The following is a 16,025-nucleotide window of genomic DNA, read 5'->3' as shown; positions in this document are numbered from 1 at the left end:
CGAAGGTAAAGGCCTAAAAACAAACAAATAAAAAGAAGTTAGAAGCTACTTTCTGATTAGTGACTAAACCCTTCAGTGCCTTACAGGAATAGTTATTGCTTAATTGTCAAAGATCATCAATAGAAATCCACATTTAAAATAGATTACACACTATGTGAAAACTCTTGAGAAATTGTATACAGTTCTGTATGTTCAGTTTTTTCAGCTGTGCCTGACTTTTCATAACCACATTTGGGGATTTCTTGGGAAAGATACTGGAGTGCTTTGCCATTTCTTTCTCAAGCTCATTTTATCAATGAGGAACTGAAGCAGATAGGATTGTGTTTTGCCCGGAATCACACAGCTAGCAAGTATACTAGAATTAGATGGAAAGGATAGAGAGGAGGAGAGGTTTGGGTTGCAAATGATTATAGTTCTAGTGTTGGCCACAAAAGCAGAGGAAAGGAATTATGGAGACTCATTTATTTCCTTATGATTTCATTGTCTATCTCTGGTTTATTGGAGGGAGGCCGGAGCAAGGGGGTACGTGAGTAAATTATAGTTTTATAAACCGTTGAGTCCAGACTCTTTATTTTACAGATGAGGTACTGAGGCCCACTGAGGTTAAGTGACTTTTCTAAGGTCATAGGCCAGAAGTCACATCCTCTGCTGTTCTTTCCGCACTTTGTCCATCCAGAGTTCTTGAGTTTTCTTGAGTGACGGTAATGGACCTGATTGAGCTGCTGCTTGCTTAGAGTGAACAAAAGAGTAAAGTAGGACTAGAAGAGAGCTTTGTGGGAAGTTGATAACTTCACTATGTCTTCAAAAAAAGAACATACAGGTAGAAATGGATTCAAAATGATTGGCAAGAGCAACCAAAAACTCTCCAGTTAAAGAATGAGGAATGTTTTGTCAGATCACTTTAGAAAATCTAGTGTCTCATTTGTGTGACCTGTCATTATCTGGAGAGATGGGTAACAAGTTTAATTGTTTTAATTTTGTGTCTCTGGATCAGCCAGATTATCTCAGTTTGCAAAGGTTCCTGATTTTCTGTATTGGACTAAAAGCAGTATAATTTGTATCCAGTTACTGTTGAGTCATTTTATCATAGTGTTCATTGGGTCTCTGCTTTCACGTGTGCTTTGTGCTATAAATTGAATTGTTGCTGCTGCTCTTTGGAAACAACAGTATGACAGTATATAAAATTATACTCACTTCAAAGATACTAACAGCACGTTTGTTGTTACAATACTTGTTGTTTTTTTCATTATTGCAGAATTTCATTCATGCTGTCATATCTTAAATTCAAGTTTATTTTCCCCAAGTACTCTTTGAAGCAAGTTTCACAAAATGTTAAACTTGTTTCCATACAAATGTGGTTCATTTAAAACTGAGAGTATCCCAAGTATGACTTTTAAGTTAGAAGGGAAGAAATTCCTTCTCAAATTGGATTGGTGATTGACCACCTCTTAGATTCTGTATTTTCTAAAGTTTTAATTAGTTTTTCCTAAAGATTTTGTTGACAAAATATGCTATCTCCTCTGTCTTGTGGGAGTTCAAATGATATAGTAGAGGCTTGTTTGTTCTTCTTTAGTGCTGTATTTCCTGTTCAGTTGTTATTATATCCTATTAAACAACTCTTAGGCCCCAACAAGGAAAGGGTTAAGATTTCAAACTGATGCTTATTGGTAAAAGTTGGGGGAGAGATGACTTTGTATTCTGAACACAAAAATCTTTTTATTTTAAGTTTATAAATTATTAGATTAGATATTTAGATAAAATTGGATAGCAAATTGGTATAAAAGGAATTCTAGTAAATTTTCTGATCCATAATGAATTAGGTAGTGTTTGCCGAATTTTTGTTTTGGAAATGGTGCAACACTGATCTTAATTCTTAAGCGAATTTCTCTTTTTTGATATAGGCACTGGCCTATTTTGAACAGTTAAAGATTTCCCCAGATGCCTGGCAGGTGTGTGCAGAAGCTCTGGCCCAAAGGACATATAGGTAATTAAAACATCATACTTTTGTAGAACTTTTTTAGGCTTTGCCAGTCCCTTCATCTCAGAAGGATTTAAATTGAAACCTCGCTAAATTTTAAGAAGAAATCAAGGTTTTTCTGACATTTCTAGTTCTGTTCAAAAACGTTTCATGGAGCTTTATAATTTGAATGACTTCACATACAACCATCAAATAGATAGGGACACTAAGGAACAAATTAATAAACTGAGGACGCCCATAAATAACTACAAATTCTAGGGTTTAAAAAATGGAATAGATTACAGGCATAGGTGATATTAGTCTTCAATTAAAGGAACTTTATATTATCAGTTTTTGAGTTTGAAATGTTGTAGGTCATGCAAGAACCCATGGAATTGGGTTCACTTGCAGTTATGGAGGGAAATAATATCTGATATAAATATTGGTCTTGAAATATAATTAAAGGAGGGAGTAGATTTAGAACTGAAGAGGACCTTAAATTTCACCTAGTCAATGTTCCTCTTTTTGCAGATGAGGGAAAATGAGCCACATGGATTATGAGTATCAGAACTGGGATTTGAGCCCAGATCCTTTTCTGATCCAACACATATATGTGTTCTATGTCGTTTATGTCTTTTTTTTTTTTTTTTAAATAAACTTTAACAGAATCCATTCTAAGTATCAGTTCTAAGGCAGAAGAGCAGGAAAGACTAGACAATTAGAGTTAAGTGACTTGCCCAGGGTAACACAGCTAGGCAATGTCTAGAGTCGGATTTAAACTCAGGATCCAGGCCTAGCACTTTAACCACTGAGCCACCTGGCTACCCCTTCCTTGTGACTTTTAAAGAAGCTTTTAATAGTGATTCATGACACAGTCACCTGGCTGAGGGCTAGCTCCTGTGGTAGCAAGAGAGCAGAATGCTGACACATCCTGCTGGAACCAGATTACAGTGTAATTGGGAAATGTTTAGCCAATACAATACAAACTAGATAATAGTAGTTTGTGGTTGTCTGAGTCAATAGCCAGGCAGCTGCTTCGTAAAGGTTCTTAGCCCTTTTAACAACTGTCTGAGGAAAATTGTTGAACCCTATCTTAGAATGATGTTTTTAAATGCATAAAATAAAAAAGAAAAGAAACCAATTATACTGAAAAAAAATTATCAGAACACTAAAACATGCTGACAGACCTTCTTCCACCTCTCTCTTCCTCCCAACCTAATATGAAGCACTCTTGCCCTGGAGGAAGGGCTCACATTTGACCTGGCTTCAGAGAACATGTTCACACAGTATTGATTCTAATATGGAAGATGGGGGAGGAGTTGTGGTGGGAGGGGAGGTGTGGGGGGAATGATTCTCCTTAGCTTATGAGCACTGTGCTTGTTATAATTTTGACACTTTACAAACAGCAATGTTTCTGGGAGCCTCCCCATCCTGGTTTTTCTTTGGTGGTGGAGCTTCATTTACTTAGTGAGGACAGGCTTGGGATGTGGATAGGAAGACTAGAGTTCCCATCAGTGACTTAGTCTCAGTCTTTAGGTTTCTCAGCATGTCATTCTACTTTTAGAGACCTAGTGGTTTTAGTATCTTAAGATATTTCTTAGTTGTCAAGAATTTTTTTCACATCAAATTGATAGGTGTTTTTTTTTGTCCCATGTTTGTTAAACTAAAAGGAGAAATTTTGTTTTGGTATATGAGTGAAATTCTAGAATTTAGGTTAGCTTACATGATTTTTAAAAGTGCAGTTTTATAGAAAACCGAAAGATTATTTTTAAAAGCCCAGTATTTTAAACTGGTTAATTGGTGATATGAATACTTTGTATTTTCAGTTGACCCTTCAATCCACCAAACTTATTAACATCTCAAGATTCAGGAATAGATTTTACTGTTAAATGTGTTGTTGCTTTTTTTTACCTTTGTTTTTTTTTTTTGTCCATGTTCCAATTATTTTTTTCCCTTTTTTTTGCAGCGATGATCATGTCAAGTTCTTCTGCTTTCAAGTTCTAGAACACCAAGTGAAATTCAAGTGAGATTTTCCCTCCCTCTCCCTTCTTACCATGGAGGAGATAGACTGTTTTTTGTTCACCTCATCATACAGTTTATCATTTTTTAGCTTTTCTTCTTCAGAAAATTAGAACAAAAATTGGTGTCATTAATGCAATGGCAAATAAGTTTTCACAAGGCCCTGGCTTTCTGATTTTGTTTCTGCTGTGACTTCTCTCATTTTAAATGGTTCATCTGGGCTTTCTGTGAACTGTAGACCTCCACACAATTCATCGGACACAAAATATCTTGGACTCTTCAGCATAGTAAATTTGGTCAAAATTAGTTAAATTCAGACTCACAAATTCCAGATCTAGAAACCATCAAACAACTCCCTAATTGAACAGGAAGGAAATTGAAGCTTATAAAGGCCAAGTCACTTTGCTAATTTCTCTCCCAGTGAAAGAGTCAGATTGAAATCCAAGTCTTCTGATCCAGGGCCATTTCCAAGGTACTAGGGTTTACCTCTCAGGGGTGTGGTGAGGAGAGCACTTTGTCACCTTGGATAGCTATGACCGCCACTAAGTTAGGGAACAAAATGCCTCTTGTGGCACCTTCAGACAAGCCTCAAAGTGAAATCAATACCTATTTCAATGAGAAACAGGAGAAAGAAGGCCAAATGCAGGAGCATCTTCAAGAGTTATTTTTAGAACTAGAACAAAACATTATTAATTTCATGTTGTAGAAATACTATTATATGGTCAGACATAGTAAAGAGGATTCTCTTTACTATGCATGTAGCCATGCATACACTGATGCCTGTCAGCCATGGAAATGGTTCTTGGCCTACTCACCTCCCCCTTATCAGAGGCAACTGAGTGCTGTGCTGTGGAAATGCAATGTCACAAATTGAGCCTAGAGTCAAAGGAGAGGTCTGAGTTCAAGTTAGAAAATAATCAAATCCTACTCACTGATTTTAATTACGGTCAGTTGCCTCTTCATATTTACTTAGTAATTTAGAAGGGAGGAAAGAATTGAAGTTTTGGATTAAGAAAAGACTTCAGATAAATTAATAAAAGGGGTTAAGTTTTAAATGTTTTACACTAGAGACTGCATAGCTTGTTGGTGAGCCTCTGGCACAGCGTGTTGGGGTGGGGCACTTGGAGCCCTCTCTTGGCACGCTGCTCTCGCTTCAGCACAGAATTCCTTACTAGAAAACCAGAGGGACACAGTGTGAGGCTGCTTCCCTCCCCCTCTCCACACAGTTGGTGGTTTGGGCACTCTGTAAAAGGTTTGCCATTACTAGCTATGGATAAAGTTTTCCTAAAATTTTATATTCTTTGAATCTTAAAACATTTCACTGTTCTTGGGTTCTTTCATGTCTCCTAGTATGAAGGGAAAACAGGAAATTAACGCAAACAAAGAGGTGGGGGATGCCATGGAAAGAAAAGTGACGGCTCATGTGTTCTCCTGCCAGAGGTGGGGGTGGGGTGGAAGGGGGTTGTGGGTATGTATCAGGGATGACAGAGGAGACAGATGAAGGACAATGGATGAGGAGGGCTAGTGGGACAGTGTGAGGGGAAGACTGGGGAGGGAGGGAGATAGCATTTGTAAGGTGGACAGAGACTGAGCTGTGGAGCTATACTTGGGGGGGTGGGGAAGGAGTCACAAGAGACCAGGACCCAGGGCTTCTGCTCTGCCCACACATCATCTGAGGGTTTCGCTTAACAACTGGAGAAATATTGCCTTTGTGAAATGTGAAATTTATCTTGAATGACAAGCACTTTATTGTATATGAATTGCTTCCCCAGTTGTTCTCATAGACTAACCCACTGAGCCTTTGAAGATTGTTTAATTGTGATGTTTATATAGAGCTTGCTTTATGTGATCACCTTTGATCTTCACAACAACCTAGTTATTACCTATTTCACCAGTGAGGAAACCTAGCCTCAGACTTTGCCTACCTTAGCTAGGAATTGTCAAAGGCAGAATTCCAGCCCAGGACTCTTCTGGCTCCAGATCTGGTAATCTTGTAATCTTTCTCCTCAGCCAGGAGGCAGTCTCACTTTTCTTGTGCTTTGTTTCAGGTATTCGGAACTTACTGCAGCTCAACAGCAGCTAATTAGGGAAACTCTTATAACTTGGCTCCAAGCTCAGGTAAGGAAGTGATGCTGTGGAATGAGGATTTGCTCCCCAGAACCTTAAATCCCAGCTTCCCATGTTCCCTCTTATGCTATGTGCTAACTTAGGGAGGCGCCACCCCTTGCTCTCTTTCTGTGAGCGCAGCTGCAGAAGTGGGCTTTTGGGCCAGGCAGGAGAACTTACGTGGTCTTATTTTTGTTAGATAATTAGGTTTTTATACTTCTATTTCCTTTTTATTCTTTCTACTTCAAGTGATCATTAGTAAGCTTTATAAAATTAATACTTAGAGTTATTGATATTGATTTAAATCTTACAATAGCAATAAAAGGTTTCCCAACATCACCCGCACACAGCCACACAACCACTAAGTCTTTAAACCAATATCTGTTGCTGGATTTCCATTTTCCATTGAGGGCTTTGATAGAGCTAAATAATCTTTCAGAAGTATTCTTTTTTTTTTTTTTTTTTTAATCCTTACATTCTGACTTAGTAACAGCTTTTAAGGCAGAAGAGCAAGGGCTGAGCAAAAGAGGGATATGTGCCCAGGGTCACACAGCTAGCAAGTAAGTGTCTGAGGCCAGATTTGAGCCCAGGACCTTCTGACTAAGGCTCTGCGTTTTGCCCACTCTGCCACTTACCTGCCCCTAGAAGTATTCTCTTTTGAAAGAAAAGAATTGAGGGTAGCCCATTCCCTAGCCCATAAAATTTAAAATTTTATTTTTAATTGTTTTTTAAACCCTTACCTTCCAGTCTTGGAGTCAATACTGTGTATTGGCTAGGCAATGGGGATTAAGTGACTTGCCCAGAGTCGTACAGGTGGGAAGTGTCCGAGGCCAGATTTGAACCTAGGACCTCCTGTCTCTAGGTCTGGCTCTCAATCCACTGAGCTACCCAGCTGCCCCCCATACTGCACTTCTGACTTAGAACCAATACATTGTATTGGGAAGGTAAAGATTGTTTTTAAAAATGAGGGGAAATGAAAGCAACAACTTTATAAGCACTTTTGAAATTCTGTAAAAAATGACATTTTTAGTATTCTGATTTTAAATTAGACTCCATAGTACATCCTAACTATATCCTGCCCTGACAATTCATGAAGTGGCCAGACAGTGTCAGTGCTTGTGCTCTCTGGTTTCCATGGTGCTTGATGTACACATTTGACTGCATTTGACAAATCCACAAGGAATAAGCTAAAACTTCATAGTACAGCTGAGATAAATATGTTTGTAAAGGAAGGCCTGCACCAATTCTTACTTTGAAACTCAAAGAAATGGGTTCTCAGATTTGGCCATTTGAAAGTTGAAAGTAAGGGCTTTTTTGTTACAGTATCTGGGTGCTTGAATGAATTTAAGCAAATAATATTGCATGATGTGAACATAACCTAGTGGCATCCTGATAGGCTAAATGAGTCATTTTTAGTTTCAGTAAATTTAGAAGAGTTTTCATTATGTTCTTGAAAGAGCACTAGTGTTCTGTTTTATTGCAAAGAATCTCATTCAAAGGACCTGGAGAGTAATTTTTAAAAAGGACCTCATCTGCCCTGATTATATATGGAAAGTTCTTTTTTTTTTTTTTTGGTCTGTTTTAGGTCATCTCTGATATGTTTGAAGCAGTTGTGTAAAATGAAGACATTTAATTACCAAGTAATTAAGAAAAACTTTGAAAGAGTATTTTCATATAAGGAATGATTTAGAATTCCCTTTGTAGTTCTTGCATAGATGGTAAAAGGGAGCTCATGACCTCACATCCTTTTATTTCCACCTTCCCCCCCTTCTACAATCCCCAGTTTTGTTGAGTCATTTTTGGCTAGCCCTTTAATACCAAGCCCATTTTTTGACCTAACATGTTAATCTGTTAATCATGTTAATTCTTTGGGGCATAATGTTCAGTATTCTCGAAGCAACTCCTATTTAACAGTGGAAAGTTTAGGTGAAGATAATTTTACATCCTTAAAGTAGATAAATTATGAAATCAGCTTGTGCTATGAACTGTCACTGAGCTTGTCCTGTACTCAAGGTGTTACTTGCTTCTTGTAGATGCTGAATCCCCAACCGGAGAAGACTTTCATTCGAAACAAAGCAGCGCAAGTCTTCGCGTTACTCTTTGTTACAGAATATCTCACCAAATGGCCCAAGTATTTCTTTGATATTCTGTCAGTAGTGGACCTTAACCCCAGAGGAGTAGATTTATACCTCAGAATCCTCATGGCTATTGATGCAGAATTGGTGGATCGGGATGTAGTTCATACATCAGAGGCAAGTAACTTAAATGTATTGATTTTTAGCTTTATGGATTTTGTTTACAGTGAAATGGCCATATCTTAGTAGAAGATAAGAAAAGATACAAAATTGTTTTGAAGTGTATTTCTCTTTTAGATGAAGTAACATTTTAGATCCGTCCTGAGTTTACTTTTCTTAAATTTTTTTTAAATAACTCAGAAGTTCTATAAATTGATGCTTTGAATGTTACCCGCTTAGATTATGGAATGTATTGTGTTAGTTCAAATACAGAATTTTAGCCTCTTCCCCAAATCTGGCTTGTATAGAATTTATATATAGCCTGCAATCCTGGTGTCAGTACTAGAGTCAACTTTTGTGTGGAAAGTGGCAACAGTTTAAATGCTGGAGAAATGGGTGCTTTGTGCTCTTAATGTGGATGCATCACAGCAAGAATGGAAGATTCCTCGTTTGCTTGCTGGGTGAGGTGTTAATTTCATGGCAAAGTATTTTCTCTGCCTATATCATTCATTTGCATATTTGAATATGTACATGGTACTGGGATAAGGTCTATGGTTCCTAAGCTGAAGAAATGAGGCATCACCTGACCTTGGGGAAACATAAAATCTCATACTATAGGAGTGAGCTATAAATAAACCGATGAGAGGCGTAATTTGACGCTGGTTTAATAGCAGCACCAATAAGGTATATTGTGAAATTAGACTTTAAAATTGCATAAGATTATGTGATACATTGTTAGGGAATAGGTTTTTATATAGGGCCTTCTCTATGTTGGGGGCACATTGTTTTACAATTATCCTCATTTGAACCTCACAACAATGCTGTAAGAGGTGGGTGCTTTTACTAACCCATTTTACAGATGAAGAAATCAAGGCAACCAGAGGTGAAGGTATTTATCCAAAAGTCACACAGCTAGGAAATGTTTGCAACCATATTTAAATTCAGGACATCTGGGACTAGGAGCTGAACTCTTTCCCCAAGACCCCTCCCTCTCTCAGCTAGATCTTCTCACCTATGGATCAAGGACTCTGGGATACACCAGATGTTGTTACTGTAACCTTTATTTCTAACAAAATATATAGCAATTATCATGTAATTTAGAATGTAATTTAGAAAGGGAATCCTCATAAAAGTTTAGGAAAGCACAATGGTCACTGTTCTGCATTGAAATGAAAGGAATACTGAATTTAGAGAATATGAATTTGTGTCTCAATTTGTCACCTACTAGTTATCTGGCCCAGGGCAAGTCACCTCCTCTTAGCCAATGTGGGGATTGACTGACAGTACAAGTATGTACCTGAGTACATTCTGAACCTAAAAATGAATAAAAACATATATGAATGTGCACCCACAGGGATCATCCTCATGGTTTAGTGATTGATTTAGTGACACCTCCCCAGTCTACTTCCCCCATCCCCATTTCTATTTAAGTCTGACCCACTAGACTAGAGGATCTCCAAGTTCCCTTCTAGCTCTAAATCTAGGATCCTATGACCTCATGGTCTTTCTCCCATTATCATAAGTATGATTACACAACAGAAAACTCAAAGGAAGTGTTTTTACTTCCATTTATTTATTTGTTTGTTTGTTTGTTTTGAGGGCCCTGGCCTTCTGTTTTAGAATCAGTACTATGTATCCCTTCCAAGGCAGAAGTTAAGTGACTTGCCCAGGGTCACAAAGCTAGGAAGTGTCTGAGGCCAGATTTGAACCCAGGACCTCCTGTCTCTAGGTCTGGCTCTCAATCCACTGAATCACCCAGCTGACCCAATAAGCTGAGTTTTAAATGAGTAGTTCTATGAGGTGGGGATAAGGAAGGAGAGAGCACATTTCAGGCATAAGCACTGATTTGTACAAAGGGACAGAGATCAAATGCTCGATGTGTAAAGAACAGGTCAGTTTTGCTGGTCCATCAGTACAGGGAAGGAAGCCCTCTATCATGAAGCTGAAGAGATTAGTTGGGACCAAGTGTTGGGCAACAGAGAGCTTTGTATTTTATATTAGAGAGCTATTTAAAACAAAAACAAAACAAAACCCTTACCTTCCATCTTAGAATCAATACTGTCTATCAATTCCAAGGCAAGAGCAGTAAGGGCTAGGCAATGGGGGTTAAGGGGTTAAGTGACTTGCCCAAGGTCACACAGCTAGGAAGTGTGTGAGGCCAGATTTGAACCTAGGATCTCTTTTCTAGGCCTGGCTCTTAATCTACTGAACCACCCAGCTGCCCCCAAATGTAGTGTTTTAAAAGCATTTTGAACTAATTTTATTTATAGCTTTTCCTTTTTGCCCTACAATTGCACTTTGAAATCTAAATGATGTTTATTTATAGTTTAGTATTTGGCACTGAGAAGTAGAAAAGAAAGAGGATATTCAAAGAATTACAGGACCTGTAGTCTCAGAGCCGATAAGTAGTGGAGTCTGTCAAAATGGTTCAAAGCCTAATCTTTTTTCCCCCAGTATCTTATTTGTTTATTTTTATTCCAATATATTTTCCCAGTTACATGTAATAACAATTTTTAACATGACATTTCCAAATTTATAAGAGGCAAATTGTCTCCCTCTCCTGTCAGAGATGGTAAGCCACTTGATCGGGATTAGACATGTAAAAACATAATTTCATGTTGGTCCCTGTTGTGAGAGAATATTCATATAAAGCTAAAACCCCAAAATATAACCATAAGTAAAGTAATGTGAAAGATAATATGCTTTGATCTGCATTCTGACTTTAGTAATTCTTTCTCTGGAGGTGAATAGCATTCTTTTTTTTTTTTTTTTTTAAACCCTTGTACTTCGGTGTATTGTCTCATAGGTGGAAGATTGGTAAGGGTGGGCAATGGGGGTCAAGTGACTTGCCCAGGGTCACACAGCTGGGAAGTGGCTGAGGCCGGGTTTGAACCTAGGACCTCCTGTCTCTAGGCCTGACTCTCACTCCACTGAGCTACCCAGATGCCCCCAATAGCATTCTGTCATAAGTCCTTCAGAACTTTCCTGTAGCACTGCATTGCCGAGAATAGTTACCATTCACAGTTGATCATCATAAAATATTGCTGTTACTGTGTACGATGTCTTTTCAGTCCTACTTATTTTGCTTTGTATCAGTTCTTGTAGATTTTTCTTGGTCTTTCTGAAATCATCTTGCTTTATGATTCCTTATAGCACAATAGTATTCCATCACCATCATATACCACAATTTGTTCAGCCATTCCCCAGTTGATGGACATCCCCTCAATTTCCAATTCTTTGCCACTAGGAAAAGAACTGCTAGAAATATTTTTGTACAATTAGGTCCTTTCCCCTTTTTTATGATTTCCAGAAGTGGTATTACAGGATCATTGTTTTATAGCCCTTCGGGCATAGTTCCAAATTGCCTTCCAGATCAGTTGGATCAGTTCATAACTCCACCAACAATGCATTAGTGTCCCAGTTTTGCCACATCCCTTCCAACATTTATCATTTTCCTTTACCATCATATTGTCCAGGCTGACAGAAGTGTGAAGTGGTACCTCAGTGTTGTTTTATTTCCCATTTCCATATGATTATTGATTGCTTTGATTTCATCTGAAAATTGCTCATTTGTGTCAAATGAATGACTTGTATTATAAATTCGACTTAATTTTCTGTAAATTTGAGAAATGAGACCTTTATCAGAAATTTATTTAAAAATTTTTTTTCAGTTTCCCTTCTAATCTTTAGTTACATTGGTTTTGTTTGTACAAAAAGCTATTTAATGGGGGCAGCTGGGTAGCTTAGTGGATTGAGAGCCAGGCCTAGAGACAGGAGGTCCTGGGTTCAAATCTGGCCTCAGACACTTCCCAGCTGTGTGACCCTGGGCAAGTCCCTTGACCCCCATTGCCTACCCATACCACTCTTCCACCCTATAAGTCAATACACAGAAGTTAAGGGTTTAAAAAAAAAAAAGAAGCTATTTAATTTAATCAAAATGATTCATTGTACATCCTATGATGCTCTCTTATCTCTTGGTTGGTAATGCATTCTTTCCTTCTCCATAGGTCTGCCAAAAACCTAATCTTTTAAAAAACTATTTAGATTTATTTTGTTAAATATTTCCCAATTAGATTAAAAATATTTTCCCATGTTTACATGATTCATTTTCTTTCCTTCTTCTCTTCTTTTCCCATTCCCAGAGCCACAAGCACCTCCATTGGGTTGTACAAGTGTTTTCACTTGATCCCCATTTCCACATTATTCATTTTTGCTATAGAATGATTTTTTTAAAGCCTAAACCCCAAATCACATACCCACATATACATGTGATAAGTGATGTCATATGTTTTGCTTTTGCATTTCTACTCCCATAGTTCTTTCTCTCAGTATGGATAGCATTCTTTCCCATAAGTCCTTCAGAAGTGTCCTGACTTGCTGCATTGCTACTAGTAGCAAAGTTCATTACATTGGATTGTTCCATAGTGTTTTACTTTCTGTGTACACCAGTTAGATTTTTTTTAAGTTTTCAGCAATCAAATTCTCTCCTGCCCCTCCCCTATCCTTTATGCTATCACACATGGGGAGTCATGCAAAAACATTTACATCTTAGCTATGTTCAAAATCTAACCTTAAGATAGAAAATAAGCCAGAAAAAAGTCCCTCACAAATTGGAAAATGTATTACATAAAGACAGGAGTGGAAGTTCACAATTTTATAACTTGCTGTCTTTACTTTGTTGAAATGTTTTTGTTCTAGGAGGCTCGTAGGAATACCTTAATAAAAGATACCATGAGGGAGCAGTGCATTCCAAATCTGGTGGAATCATGGTACCAAATCTTACAAAATTATCAGTATACTAATTCAGAGGTAACATGCCAGTGCCTTGAAGTAGTTGGGGCCTATGTCTCCTGGATAGACTTGACCCTGATAGCCAATGATAGGTAAGCTGTTCATCTTTTTTTATTAACTTGCAAAATGCATGGTTTAAAAATGTCTTTTGGAATCATGAATTTGCATATATGCTAACCATTTTATGCCTCTTCAGGTTTATAAATATGCTGCTAGGTCATATGTCAATAGAAGTTCTCCGTGAGGAAGCATGTGACTGTTTGTTTGAAATTGTAAATAAGGGAATGGACCCAATTGATAAAATGAAACTAGTGGAATCCTTATGTCAAGTGTTACAGTCTGCAGGGTTTTTCAGCATTGAACAGGTCAGTAAGGTGACTTGAAACTGTATTGGATGGGCTTGCTTGGGATGGAAATTAAAGTCGGTATTTGTGGTCATAAAGAACAATCCCTTGTAGTCCAGAGGGTCATGGCAACAGCTATAGACTTTGACATTGAGCCATATCATTAATCCAACATGCTTTAATTTCAATACAGCCCTAATTATAACTAGGAAACATAGTTAGATGTTAAAGAAACAAATGGCGTGTAACATTAATTTAGCCCAATTAATTTAGGCTCTTCAGTCCTAGACATAACAAACCAGGGAAACATTTTCAATATAATCTCATTTTCTGTACTCAGTTTTTTAAAACCAATATTCTTAAATGGGTACATAAAAATCATTTAAGAAACCTTGCAGATTTCTGTCATTGAAATAGGAACTAATGATTTTATTAGTATGGGGAACTTCCAGGTAAGGAAACTACCTCTGCCAATGTATACCAGCTTCTCTGCAGCTTACAGTCTTAATAGCCCAAGATCCCGTGAGAGGTTAAGGGACTTAATTTTGAACAGGGAAAAATAACATGTGATACACTTATGTTTTGAGACCTTACTTGGGCATTCTGCCTTTCATGCTGGAGGAAAAAAGCTAGCTTGTAAAATATTTTTGAATTAAGTTCTATTGAGCAGAAAAGACTGATTCTGGGCCTGATTATAGATACTATTTCTTCCTTCTGAGGACCAGCCTTGATAACATGATGAAAGGCTTGGTTGTTAGGTCAGCCACAAGTTTTTGTTGTTTTGCTTAGCCAGAGCAGCTACTGAAGACAGTTTTAATCGTTGAACTGGGTCGTGTTATTCATTGCTTGAGAGAGACCTTTGAGTTGCTAAATTAATTTTTGAAAAGCAAAGTAGGCTTTTTAAATTTAGTTTTTAAAAGAGAGGACAAGAAAATAACATGCATTGCTTTTGGTGCTAAAAATATTTCAAAAGATATTTCTAAATTTTTAAAAGTTGTGAGTTTAAATTTTTTTTCAGCTCCATAATTTTACCTTTCCTTTCAAACTTGAAAAGGGGTCTTAATTCACCTTTGGTTGGTGGTTTGGTATTAGTTGTGTTAAACTGACATGTTTATTTATTGTTTATAAGAAGTTGTGGAATTTTTAAATACTAATTTTTTTAGTTTTTTAAATTTTTTCCAGAGGCTTAGAGAAATTTTTGTATATTAAGAGGTTTACAAGAGTTGTATAATGTTTAACAACTTCTTAAAGTATTTTTGAATACATATAATGATGCTATAATTTTTATTTCTTCTCACACCCTTTGTTCTTCTGTCATTTAATACTCCTGATTTTCCTAATTGAATAGTTGTCATTTAAGTGACCTAAAATGATGAGTATTAATTGATAGAGAAAATTTTCATAAGATAGCAATTTTTCCAGAATATTTCTTTAAAAAAAATTTTTTTTTTTTACAAATTTTGAGTTCTAAATTCTCTCTCCCTGCCCCCCTCATTGAGCAGGCAAATAGTTTCATGTGTTATACATGTACTATCATGCAAAACATTTCCATATTAGTCATGTGGGGTAAAACAGGCACCTCCCCCCTTTAAAAATGAAAGAAATATAGTTTAAGAGTGTGCTTTGATCTTCATTTAGACTCCCATCAGTTCTTTCTCTGGAGATATATAGCATTTTTTATACTGAGTTGTTGGGAGTTGTCTTGGATCATTATATTGCTGAGAAATGGCTAAACTTTCATAGTTAATCATCAAATAGTATTGCTATTACTAGGTACAGCGTTCTGATTCTGTTCACTTCAGTTTTCATCAGTTCATATAACTTCCTAGGTTTTTCTGAAACCATTTACCTTGTCATTTTGTATAGCACAATAATCCATCACAATCATATACCACAACCTATTTTGCTATCCTGAATTTATAGGTATTCCCTTATTTTCCAATCCTTTGCCGCCATGTACAGAACTGTTATAAATATTTTTGTACATATTAGCCCTCTTTTTTTATAGTATCTCTGAGCTACAGACATAGTAGTAGTATCTCTGGGTACGCGTGGTTTGATTGATAATAGCCTTTTGGATTCCAAATTGTTCTCCAAAATGGTTTGATCAGTTTCCAGTTCTACCAATAGTGCATTAATGTCCTAATTTTCCTTTATCCCCTCCAAGATTTGTCATTTTCCTTTTTTGTCATATTAGCCTTCCAGAACATTTCAATGTAAATTTTTTTTTCATCCCCTACCTTTTGTCTTAGAAAATCTATGCTGAGGGAGCAGCTGGGTGGTTCAGTGGATTGAGAGCCAGGCCTAAAGACAGGAGGTCCTAGTTCAAATCTGGCCTCAGATACTTCCCAGCTGTATGACCCTGGGCAAGTGACTTACTTACCCCCATTGCCTAGCCCCTACCACTCTTCTGCCTTGGAATCTTCCAAGGCAGAAGGTAAGGGGTGTGTGTGTGTGTGTGTGTGTAAAGAGGAGCAGCTAGGTGGCTCAGTGGATTGAGAGCCTTGTCTAGAGATAGGAAGTCTTTGTTCAAATATGACAAAGGTAAAGGTTTAAAATATATATACACAACAG

The 16,025-nt window shown here is 37.3% G+C and overlaps 1 protein-coding gene across 1 annotated transcript in view; it reads left to right on the top strand.

The window, feature by feature from the left end:
• Positions 1-16,025, top strand: part of XPOT (exportin for tRNA) — a 35,560-nt gene that overhangs the window by 1,475 nt on the left and 18,060 nt on the right. Inside the window, exons 2-7 of the mRNA XM_044678112.1 lie at positions 1,902-1,984; positions 3,924-3,980; positions 6,025-6,094; positions 8,116-8,334; positions 13,015-13,199; positions 13,304-13,472. Of these exons, the coding sequence (XP_044534047.1) occupies positions 1,902-1,984; positions 3,924-3,980; positions 6,025-6,094; positions 8,116-8,334; positions 13,015-13,199; positions 13,304-13,472 (783 nt within the window). The remainder of the gene's footprint in view (positions 1-1,901; positions 1,985-3,923; positions 3,981-6,024; positions 6,095-8,115; positions 8,335-13,014; positions 13,200-13,303; positions 13,473-16,025) is intronic.

The sequence above is a fragment of the Gracilinanus agilis genome, chromosome 5 (assembly GCF_016433145.1).
Source record: "Gracilinanus agilis isolate LMUSP501 chromosome 5, AgileGrace, whole genome shotgun sequence".
NCBI lineage: Eukaryota > Metazoa > Chordata > Mammalia > Didelphimorphia > Didelphidae > Gracilinanus > Gracilinanus agilis.
The sequence above is the reverse complement of the archived record's forward strand: the minus strand, read 5'-3'. Positions and strand labels throughout refer to the sequence as shown.